The sequence below is a fragment of the Lagenorhynchus albirostris genome, chromosome 16 (assembly GCF_949774975.1).
Source record: "Lagenorhynchus albirostris chromosome 16, mLagAlb1.1, whole genome shotgun sequence".
Classification (NCBI taxonomy): domain Eukaryota; kingdom Metazoa; phylum Chordata; class Mammalia; order Artiodactyla; family Delphinidae; genus Lagenorhynchus; species Lagenorhynchus albirostris.
In genome coordinates this window covers 3,182,363-3,194,511 of record NC_083110.1, presented here as the reverse complement: position 1 = coordinate 3,194,511, position 12,149 = coordinate 3,182,363, and the positions used below count along the sequence as shown (strand labels likewise).

Sequence of the window (12,149 nt, the reverse complement as noted above, 5' to 3'; positions counted from 1 at the left end):
TCTGCTCTTTAAACATTCAGGGAGTACCAAGAAGTCCATGATACTCCAAAATGCAGTATTTTAAAGGCATATTATTCATATACCAGGGACAAGAATTAAGGCCCCCAAAGGAAGCTATAACCAATCCAAATTTTACCTACAGAGAAACTACAGGCTAGCACAGTTTCAATGGTTGAGACTGAATTACAACCAGGTCTCTAACCAGTCAGTCTGGTAAAGAGCGAGAGGCCACATTCCGCAGAAGCCAGGGCACTTCATTTCCCCTGCACGTGGTTCCCTAGCAGAGAAGGAAAGGAACGGCTTCCTTCATTCCCTTCCACACTCGTATCTGCTGATGTCTCTACTGTGCCTTTAGCGCTAGGACACACCGGCACACAATCATAGAGACCTTATCCCTCGGGCGCGTAGGTCTGCCCTGACCGTCGGCTATACACCAGCTTCCTGACGTGAATTTTCTCATTAGAAAAATATACATCCATATGGACACAAACGGTTGCCTCCAATTTCAGGGTGTTCACACTGAAACACTCTAGAAGACCACGTATGTGCCCCGCAGTTGTGGACAAATCCCAACGTAAGAAGCCTCAGACAGAACTAAGATCAAGCTTTGAGTTTTCTGTGTCCTGAACTAAGCTGTCTGACGTCTCTGGGACCCAGTTTCCTCATTCACAAAATGAGGGCATGAACGCCGGACCTCTGAGGTTCCTTCCAAGGCTAAAGGTCTGTGGCTGAGCTCAGTGTTTCTCTACTCTGGCTTTTCCTAATAATTATCTACAGAGCTTTGAAAAGCCAAAAACAAAAACATTGATTTCTGGCCCACACCCCCGCCAGTTGCATCAGAAACCTTTGGGGATGGGACTCAGCCTCCAAAAATTCTAAGGTGCAGCCCGGGGAGAAAACCCCTGGCCTTGACTACAGGTTTCTGTGAAAAAAAGTTCTACTCATTATTACACTCCTCGGTGCGACGAGCACTCACACCGCTGGACCGTTTACCCGCCCTGTCTGCTTCTGTCAGATGCGGGAAGTGACGTCAGAAAAAGAGCATCAGACCAGCAAGTGGGGAGCTGTGCTCTAGTCCCAGATCCTTAAGGGATCAGGAATCTCTGGCCTCACTTTCCTTATTTATAAAAGGAGAGGTTGAGATGAGATGATTTCTTAGGTCCCTTGCAATTCCCAAATTCTATGGCCAGGTATGTAGGGGAAAAAAAACCTAATGAGCTCTGAGAAGAGGTCCCATCCCTTGCTGGTGTGTGGGCTGCAGGCATGTGGCAGACCATCATAACAGAAGGCTTCAAACGTTGCTCTCTATATGGAACTCAACGGCCAGGTCTCTTCCAAAACTCAAGACCACCTTCCCGAAGGTTACCTTTCCTGAACCCAGGCGTCATCTGCAATGCCACAGCTACTAAGGAAGGACGGACAAAAACGTTGAGCAGCTGGTTCCTGTAAGCCGAGCACACGAGCAGAGTGACGTGCTGGAAGACAAGCCCATCGACCACTTCTGGGCCTCCAGAGTCCACTTTCAGAGTCACCCGGTCTTTGACGAGGCTGACGATGTTGGAATGCAGAAGAAGGCTGGACTGGACCACTTCTTCAGCAAGTTCATTATCTACACGCACACACAGACAATTCATTCAGGCAAATGGCACAGAAATGGGATGGTTACTGCTGGGAGTCTTAGGCTCAGTATGAATCAACGCTACTGACCCGACACGTTTATTTTCAAGTGCCAGGTACGGGTTTTAGGCTCCACCTATTGGGCTAATGATACCATATGTGAAGGGTATTTTAAAAGCACTCTTTCATAAATCAGCTCTCTCTGAGGACATGTAACATGCTTTCTTGTCTACCCCCAATCTGTCAGCCATTCTGAAATGCACATCACTTCCCACTCTGAAAACCAACACTTCCTCAGGAACCAAGGTTTTGTAATTGCAAGTTACAGGACAAGAAAATCACATATATGGGAATTTAAGAATACTAAGACAAGAAGACATGCTTCACACACACACCTCGCTTAGACCAATTCCGAGACGGCAAGGATATCGCTTTACAACTTTGCAGGTAAACCCGAGGGCAGCCCAGAGAGGCACTCTTCTAGCTTCAGGTCTCTCTGAGCACAGAGGGACGCTGAGGAGATTTTTCTGGTTTTCCTACATCAAAGATAACTGAAGAGGCAGGCTCATAACAGTTCCCGGTAAGTCATCACCTGACACTACACTGGCCTAGAGATAGCCAAGGAGTTAGAATGACAAGTCTAATAAAGAGACGGTGATATTTAACAACACTCTTGATAAGGGAAATACCTTTATTGCTCACCCGAGCCAAAGAGCTGGCTGACAGGTGTGCCAGGCAGGGGCACTGCTAGTGTGTCACGGAAGGGACAAAGGGGAGCTGCGGTTCTCCTTTCGGACTCATCACATCCGCTCTGGGCTAACCTGCCTTGTCTCAGCTTGCTCGAGGTAAGGGTGCAGCACATGACATCATACACATAATACAAGATCATTTATCTGACATGTACAATATAATGATATGTATATCATAAAAAGGCCTAGACAGAATGCTTAAGAATATATGGGATAATCTGGGTAAAAAAGCAAAAAGGCACCGAATATACATACCATGTTCTAGATTAGGAATAGTGTTTGATAACTACATGACTTCTGGTACTTGGATACCGAGCAGCTCTCACTTTGTAACAACCGGAGTTGTCGCGGCATCTGCACAGGTACTTTTCGCTGTGAACTGGCCACATGTTTATCCCCTCTTGAAAAACCAACACCTTAGAAAGACAGGTGCCTCTGCTTTCACACGTTTCTGGGCCGAACATTCGTCTTTCACGACTTTCTGCCTTGTATTGCAGTCCACATGTCCTTTGCGTCCCATCAGACCGTTAACAATACTGGGATTCGGACTCATCTTTACTTCCCTCCCGGTGACCAACACTCAACTGGCCGGCACTCCTGTTGGCAATTCCTCCCAGCCTCTCTCAGCCACACCGCCCTCTGCCGCTGCCTGGCTCGGCTTCCTGAGTTCTTATCTACGCACGGCAACCTGCTCAATTGTCTCCCTGCCTCCGGTTTCTCCCCACTGTGGTCCATCTTTAAAACTGACATCAGGGGGCTTCCCTGGGGGTCCAGTGGGTAAAACTCCATGCTCCCAATGCAGGGGCCCTGGGTCCGATTCCCGGTCGGGGAACCAGATCCCGCATGCCACGGGGCAACTAAGCCCGTGCACCACAACTACCGAGCACAGGAGCTGCAACTAAGACCCTGCATGCCGCAACTAAGACTCAGTGCAGCCAAAATAAAAGAACAAAAACATACCACCCTATAAAAAAAACAAAAAACCTGACACCGGGCTGCTTGCTAAAGGCCAATCCCTCACATTTCGCTGCCTAAAACCCACGTCTGCGTCCTGTGACCTACAGACTCCAGTCTAGATCCCCAGGCAGCAGGTCTCTATGATCCAGCCTCTGTCCACATCTCCGCCTCCATCACTCCCTTCCCAGAGCCAATGTTCTAATGTTACCAACCGCCAGCAGCTCAAGGGATGCCCGGGCCTGTCACACCCGCCATCGCGTGTTTCCTGATCCTTACATTAACAACGCTCCTCTCCATCTGTCTTCCTGAAGAGCTCCTACCGCCCCACCAAGATGGGCTCAGGTAGCTTCTATGAAATCTTCCCTGCGCGTGGGCCCTTTCCTACGCAGCAGTCTCAGTAAGCCCCAGCAATCTGTCCGTAGCTCTTTGTCTTTATGTCCCTGAGCCCTCTCTACTAGTTTACACATTACTACCCACCCTGTCTTCTACACACCAGCAGAACCTCCAGAACAAGGGTTGCATCTAGTTCATCTTTGTACCCCTGGGAGTTCCCAGCACCCACTAGGTACTCAGTATGGGTTTAATGAGTGGACAGTAAATACTTGACTATAAATAATTATCCGGTCTTAAAAAGACTGCATTTCCAATTGTAGTCTCTACAATTTTAAAGCAGAGATTGAAAACAACTTCAGCTAACTATTGTCATATACATCCCAAACTCCCGGCATAGTCTTCATAACTCCAGTGAGGTTTCTACAAAGTTGTTATTATCAGAGAATTGTATACAGTTCTCCAAGACCAGCCCTTTAATCCTTACAATCCAGTGAGGCAAATGGGTTGCAAATATAATGTGGTAGAAAGAGGTGGGTGTAGGGGCTTCCCTGGTGGCACAGTGGTTGAGAATCCACCTGCCAATGCAGGGGACACAGGTTTGAGCCCTGGTCCGGGAAGATCCCACATGCCGCGGAGTGACTAAGCCCGCGCGCCACAACTACTGAGCCTGCACTCTAAAGCCCACGAGTTTAGAGCCTGTGCTCCACAACAAGAGAAGCCACCAGAATGAGAAGCCCACACACAACGAAGGGTAGCTTCCGCTCGCCGCAACTAGAGAAAGCCCGCGTGCAGCAACGAAGACCCAACGCAGCCAAAAATAAATAAAATAAATAAATAAAAATTTTAAAAAAATTTAAAGGAAGAAAAAGAAAGAGGTGGGTGTAGAGGGAAGAATATGTGGAGCACAGAGAGTCATTATTTATTCTCCACTCTGCTAGGAAGCAAGGGAGGGTGTTCTGGTCCTCTGTCTACTCAGAGCCTCCTAGGGAGAAATGACATGTAAACAATTATTCTCAAATAATTGATATGCAACGTTCAATGTCCTAGAGTGATAAAAACAGATTAGGCTTGCTTTCTCTGAGCAATGCTTTGCTTAAAGTCCTATATGGGTTTTTTTTTCACGTCTAGGCTACAACTTTTCCAAATTAAGAAATAAAAAAAGCAAGCATTATCACCACATATGTCCCACATACATACCAGGCCAAGTGAGAAACCCCCCGAAGGCCTGGGCTAAGCCTTTCAGCCATAAAGTCTTTTCCAATAGGGCATCAAAGTCCATGGATGGCCGGTTCTGAAGCAGAACAGCAACTATTAGTGGCCACGGGCTCAGAACCAGGTTTTGAATTTGCAGGAGTTGCATTTTGTAGGCAACTTCAGTGACAAAGGCATGCATGTCCTCCGACTGTTTCTGAGGAATATATCTAAAAGGAAGAATACAGAACAACCAATTACAGTTCTGCTGCTTAGACAATGTGAGTGGAGAAGGGAATGGGAGAAGACAGACCCTTTAGAAGGTTTCTCATACTTTCTGCCAACTGAACTCTCTCAGGTCACGCTGCAAAAATATACTTTCACTTTACTAGAGTGGGATCTGTCCATTCGTCTCTGGGCTATGCTCTTGAGAGGTGATTAAAAACACTCAAGGCAAGAGGGTTGGTTTTATTATCCCTGGTTCCAGGCCAAAGCAAACAGACAAAAAACACTTGCTGCTGCTTTGTCAGTGGGCTACATCACTTCTTCTGTGAAAACCGATGCCTCCTCCCGCGGACTGAACTGCTCGGTCTCCTGAGAATCCACAGGATTGGATTTGAACATGGCTCTTGTAGAACACGCCTAACAGGTGATGATATGATATGCATGGCAACTGCTCATGCCTGTACTGACAGGCTGTACCGCTGGCCTGACTGCTACACCGCCCTTCTGAGAAGCTTCAGGGCACCTGCTAGGCACTGTCTGGGTCCTTGCCTGACAGAGTCCTCATGCGTGAAACAGCCAGCGTTGAGTCAGATGATACCCAGAACCTACCCAGAGCTGGCTGGGGCAAGATATATGCACAGGACCTAACAGCAGGCACGTAAGGTGGCTTAGCACGAAAGCTGTAGCCAATGAGGACTCCCTGGTAATGGATACAACTGGCCAATTTGAGATGGGCCAAGTGAAAGCCCGTGGCTGCAGACAGCTAACATCTGCCCCTGACAGCTGATGAAGCTGCGCGCGAGGCCGCCAGCTGCCGTGGGACCACTGGCGCCGCAGATAAATTATGAAGGATGCTGCAGTCACGGAAGCCCGGCTGGGCAGGCGATTGGTCTCCTTTACTCCTGCGGGTGTATTTCTCTACATTAAGAAAACCCACATGTGTATCTGTACCTGCATGCTGGAAGAAGCGAACACATTTCCCTGCCACAAAACTATCACCTTCTTGAGAACAGGCACTCACTCCCATTCGTTATCATTAAAGAATCCTTTCTAGGATCAAAAACAATACTTAGTAGATACTTTGGCTGGCCTACCAATAGTGCTCAGCAATTCCCATACATGCACTTGTTAACAACGGCTTATTTCTTCACACTTTTAAGTCAGTAGGGTACTAGGGAGGGAGCCTGGGGAGAAGGAATCAAAAGAAGCATCTATTACTTTGAGAGCAGGCAATGGGTTTTGCGTTTTGTTTTGTTTGTTTGAGCACTGTCTGGTTTTGCATGTTTAATGTATATATCCTGCAGTTAAGTGTCCGGCGAACATATTAATTGAAGCTTTCTGCTTCTCCGGGGTGTGATCTCAGATAACCAAGTTTCAGTGCTAGAAGTGGTCAACTCAAGAATCACAGTTTACACTTTCATATATTCATCCTTGTTTCTATGTCAGTTATGAAAACACAGGCCTTGCACCTTGGAACCAAGTTATACGGGCTCCGACCCATTCTCCCAGCTGCCAGAGATCGAAGTGACACAGGGTCTCCGAAGTACACATGAATGTTTCCAAACTTTTCAGAGAGAATCCTCCTGGCTTTCAACAATCCCTGAGAGTATCACAACAGGGGAAAAGAAAACAGGAATACATTCAGAAATCAGTTGGTGTATAAAGTACATCATAAATAAATATAAATTTAAAGAAATTTAATTTCTTTAAATTCCAGTACGATCAAGCTTGGCTATCCTTTACGTACAGTTGTAGATTCTTTCGGCTTAGGAACCCCTAGGAGCTCATAAGCATACAGAGTTTCTTCCAATATCCTATCGTAACTGATGCTGATTGGAACAAGGTAGGTATCAAAAACTTCTCTTTTAAAAAACGGTTCCATCACAATATTCAGAAGACCTGTAAACGTACGGAGAAATGATTGTTCAAACATATTGAAAAGGAAAGCAAACAAGGCCGCAGAAAGATACTAAAAGTATACATTATATACCAAGTCCATAAATATAAACAGTTGAACTTAAAGAAACAGTTACACTTATGAAGTAAAGAACATCTTGCAAAACAAGTGTCAAGTTCTATTCAGCAGCTACGATGACGCCACGCCTGGAGCCTCTGGGCTTGTGTTTTTCCCTCAGGCTGTAAGGAACCTACCAAATTTTGGAGTCAGTGTCTTGGCGGAGCGGCTTCTTGTCCCTTCGAGGAAAAATTCAACAGGAGCATAACCATTCTGTAAAGAGAAAACACAAACCAACAAAACAAACACAAAACCCATTGCCTACTCTCAAAGTGATAAATGCTTCTTTTGATTCCTTTTCCTGAGTTCCCTCCCCAGCCCTCCGAGCAAACACTGCTCACAGTGAAACTTAGACAAGAGAGTCACACAGAGGAAACAGATTGCGGAGGTTATGCACATTCCTCGAGGGGGAAAAACCAGCTAAGCAGTCCATTCAGAAGTTACGAATTTAGGGCCTCCCTGGTGGCGCAGCGGATAAGAATCCGCCTGCCAATGCAGGGGACACAGGTTCGAGCCCTGGTCTGGGAAGATCCCACATGCCGCGCAGCAACTAAGCCCGTGTGCTGTAACTACTGAGCCTGCGCTCTACAGCCCGTGAGCCACAACTACTGAAGCCTGCACGCCTACAGCCCGTGCTCTGCGATGAGAGAAGCCACTGCAACGAGAAGCCCGTGCACCGCAACGAAGAGCAGCCCCCGCTCGCCGCAACTAAAAAGAAGGCCCATGCGCAGCAACGAAAACCCAACGCAGCCAAAAATAACTAACTAAATAAATTTATATTAAAAAAAGTATCTATTGCAACAAAAGAAAAAACAAAAAAGAAGAAAAAGTCACGAATTTAAGTAAGATCTTAGAGCAAACTTCAGTGAAAAGAAAACACAGCTTGCAAGTAGTCGGTTATTATTTGCATTACCCGTAACATAGTTTTCACATATTCAGAGAACACCGCCCAATAGAGCTGATCGCCACCGAAGGTCCGCCGCATGAAGAACGCCCCCGACATTCGCAGCAGCTCACCAACCATCTTCATTCCTAGGAAGTCTACGAAAGAAACAACGGTTAATGTTGATTTGCAGACCTTGAAGCTTTCTATGAATAGCTCAACTCAGATTCTATTAAGATAGATTTCATGTACGTAAGACACCCCTAATCTTAAGAAGAAGCATCTAATGGAATTAAGGAAAGAAGGGACTCCGTCGGCAGGTGCTGGCTGGGAGGTTACCTTGTGCACCCCACTCCCCATGCACCTCTGCATTTACAACCAGACCAGCTAGAGGTGGGGCAGCAGCAGGCAATGGGACAGCCTCAACTATGCCATCATGCCAACTTCCTTAGTCAGCAGTGCCGCTGACCTCAGTGACGGATCAACATATATCCTCCCTGCTCTGCACAGTCAGGCCAAACTAGCTCTCACCTTTCCTTTTTAACCATCAGGTGAAAATACCACGCTTCTTTTAGTGGCACAGATTAGAAAAGAAAAGCAAGTCCAGAATGAGAGAAAGAGTTCTACCATCTGTTTTAAAACAGTTCTTTTCATTTTCCCCTAATTTTCAAATAACTTCATGTGTCTATATAGATGGAAATGCTTTCAAAGTGCTTAAGGTCCTGGCAGTTTCTACTTTACTGTTTACTGTGTCTATTAGCAAAGGTGTAGGCTTGAACCCCAGCTTTCCTGGCTAGCTTATAAAGGAGATGATAAACAATTTATTTGCCTTAGCAATCCTACTTTTTTGGAATCAATCCTACAGTAATAAAAGCACTAATATGAAAATATATTGAAAGCTTGTTTGTAACAGCAAAACTACCACATTATGATACATATACACTCCTGAATATTATATAGCAGTAACAATGTTAGACGTGAAGTTGGAACCTTACCAAAAAAAATCACACCACATACAAAGATTAACTCAAAATGGATCAAGGACCTAAATATAAGACCCAAGACAATAAAACTCTTAGAAGAAAATATAGGGGAAAAACTTCATGACATTGGATTTGGCAATGATTTCTTGGATATGACACCAAAAGCACAGAAGATAAAAGAAACAACAGATAAACTGGACTACAGCTGTCCCTGGGGTTGGGGGGAGTCTGTGGGGCATTAGTTCCAGGACTCTCCATGGATATCAAAACACCTGGATGTTCAAGTCCTTTATATAAAAGGGCAGGGTATTTGTATATCACCTAGCACATCCTCATACACTTTAAATCATCTCCAGATTACTTATAATTCCTAATACCATTGCTATGTAAACAGTCGTAAATACAATGTAACTGCTATGTAAATAGTTTCCTGTGAATGGCAAATTCAAGTATTGCTTTTTGGAACTTTCTGGAGTTTTTTTTTCCTGAATATTTTTGATCAATGGCTGGTTGAATCCATGGATGTGGAACCCGTGGATACAGAGGGCCGACTGTATACCAAAATTAAAAACTTCTGCTCATCAAATGATAACAATCAACAGAGTGAAATGGGAGACAATATTTACAAATCACATATCTGATAAGGGGTTAATATCCAGAACATATAAAGAACTCCTTCAATTCAACAACAAAGAAAACAAACAACCAAAAGGACTTGAATACTCCTCTAAAGGAGATATAGAATTGGCCAACAAGCACATGAAAAGATGCTCAACATCACTAATCACCAGGGAAATGCAAATCAAGCGCACGATGAGCTGCCACTTCACACCCATTAGGATGACTATTATTAAAAACAGAAAAACAAAAAACCTAAAAAAACAGAAAATAACAAGTGTTGGAGAGGATGTGGAGAAACTGAACCCTTGTGCCCTGCTGGTGGGAGTGTAACATGGTGCAGTGACTGCATGTGGAAAACAGTATGGCAGTTCCTCAAAAAATTAAAAATAAAATTACCATCTAACCCAGCAATTCTACTTCTGGGTGTATACCTGGAAGAATTGAAAGCAGAGACTCAAACAGGTATTTGTTCACCTATGCTCACTGCAGCACTAATCACAAGAGCCGAAAAGTGGAAGCAACCCAAGTGTCCAGGGATGGGTCAATGCATCAACAAAACATGGTATATACATACAGTGGAATATTATTCAGCCTTGAAAAAGGGAAAATTCTGACAGACACTACAATACGGATGAACCCTGAGGACATCACGCTGAGTGAAATAAGCCAGCAACAGAAGGACAAATCCTGTTTGACTCCATTTACAGGAGGTATCTGGAGCCGTCAGGTTCACAGAAATAGAAAGGAGAGTGCTGGGTGCCAGGGGCTGGAGGGAGAACAGAATGAGGAGCTAAGCGTTTAATGGGGACAGAATTTCCATTTTGCAAGGTGAAAAGCCTTCTGTGGATGGATGAGAGTACAACAGTGTGAACTTAATGCTACTGAATGTGCACTCAAAACTGCTGAAGATGGTGAATTTCATGTTTTGTGCATTTCACCACAATTGAAAACCATGTTAAAAGAATTTAGATCTATTTATTGACCTACAGAGATAGCCACTGATATATTACCAAATAAAAATAACAACAGCAGGTAATACATTCAGGTCGTATAATCTCATTTTTCAACCTGAACCAAAAACCCTATGTGCATATATGCTTGCTGATGTCTGGGTAGGCACAGTAAAGCACAGTGCAGAGGACAGAATCCAACCTATTAAACACTGGGACTTGTAGAAAGAAGGGAGAGGGACTTCCCTGGTGGCACAGTGGTTGGGAATCCACCTGCCAATGCAGGGGACACGGGTTGGAGCCCTGGTCTGGGAAGATCCCACGTGCCGCGGAGCAGCTAAGCCTGTGCGCCACAACTACTGAGCCCACGTGCCACAACTACTGAAGCTTGCGTGCCTAGAGCCTGTTCCCTACAACAAGAGAAGCCACCGCCACGAGAGGCCTGCACACCGCAACAAAGAGCAGCCCCCACTCACCCCAACTAGAGAGAGCCCGCACGCAGCAACCAAGACCCAACATAGCCAAAAATAAATAAATAAATAAATAAATAAATAAATAAATGAAAGAAGGGAGAAGCTATTCTCATCATTTTCTTCAAATAACCTCGGCACTGTTAAAATCATTCCCGTGAATGCCTTAATTTTTATAATTAAAAAAAGGGAAAAAACCAATGCATACCCATTCCTGCTGCTATGACCGGCACAGGCAAGTCGTAGTTGTATAAAAGAAAAGACAGCATCAGAAAGTCAATGTAACTTCGGTGACTGGGCAACAGAACAACAGGATGCTCCTGGATGGCTCGCTGTAGCTTTAAAACAAATGTTACACTTTGAATAATTTCAGCTTTCATATTATTAAAATCGCTATCTTAAATCAGAAAACGGAAGAATGTGCGTATGCACAGAGGGAATACGAGTAATGCTTTTGTGTCTCCCGACCACGTGCACAAAACTTATTTCAGAGTTCTAGTTAAATAATCTCCCATAACGCAAGGACAGCAAAAATAAATTTTACGGATCATCATAATACTGGTGATGATCACTAACTGGTATTAGTTGAGAAGCATATTAAGCATTTTACATGCACTGTTTAATACCATGTATTTGTACATAAGGCCTAAGCCTTAGCTTCCTCATTTGTGACATAGTCATGCCTCTAATACATGGTGGAGCTAGGACTGGATCTGTCAGTCTGAATTAAAAAGTCAACTGTCAGCCACCGCGCTAGACTGGCTGTTAGTTCGTAGGAAGAGAAAACAAAACTTCTCTCAGGGAGATTAAAAAAAATTACAAATTGTTAGGACCAAGGAAAGGAATGGTATTTCTCTATTTATGCACTGGGTTCACTGTCAGGGAGAGTGGGCGCCTTGTAGCAGGGAGGGATGCATCCGAGCTTCCCGATCCATTCCTCAGGCTGTCAGTCTCAAAAACACCCACTGTGTCAACGTGTGTCTGTTCTTCTGAAATCGAAATACATAACCTACCGACAAACAAGACATAGCCAGCAACATCCCCCGTTCCCAACACCGTATCAAACGTTCTCCGACAGAGATGCAGACGTAAGTCAGCAATCTAGAAATCAGTCACAGCAGGAAGAAATACTTGGAAGCAAAATAAATGACTGAAT

The 12,149-nt window shown here is 44.8% G+C and overlaps 1 protein-coding gene across 2 annotated transcripts in view; it reads right to left on the bottom strand.

Annotated features, from left to right (window-relative positions):
- GNPAT (glyceronephosphate O-acyltransferase) overlaps nucleotides 1–12,149 on the bottom strand; it is a 29,938-nt gene that overhangs the window by 3,279 nt on the left and 14,510 nt on the right. For both annotated transcript variants that reach the window (XM_060125456.1, XM_060125457.1), the window contains 7 exons: nucleotides 11,202–11,331; nucleotides 8,000–8,127; nucleotides 7,224–7,299; nucleotides 6,820–6,971; nucleotides 6,542–6,672; nucleotides 4,854–5,077; nucleotides 1,367–1,609 (listed from right to left, as the gene is read on the bottom strand). In XM_060125456.1, the coding sequence (XP_059981439.1) occupies nucleotides 1,367–1,609; nucleotides 4,854–5,077; nucleotides 6,542–6,672; nucleotides 6,820–6,971; nucleotides 7,224–7,299; nucleotides 8,000–8,127; nucleotides 11,202–11,331 (1,084 nt within the window). The remainder of the gene's footprint in view (nucleotides 1–1,366; nucleotides 1,610–4,853; nucleotides 5,078–6,541; nucleotides 6,673–6,819; nucleotides 6,972–7,223; nucleotides 7,300–7,999; nucleotides 8,128–11,201; nucleotides 11,332–12,149) is intronic.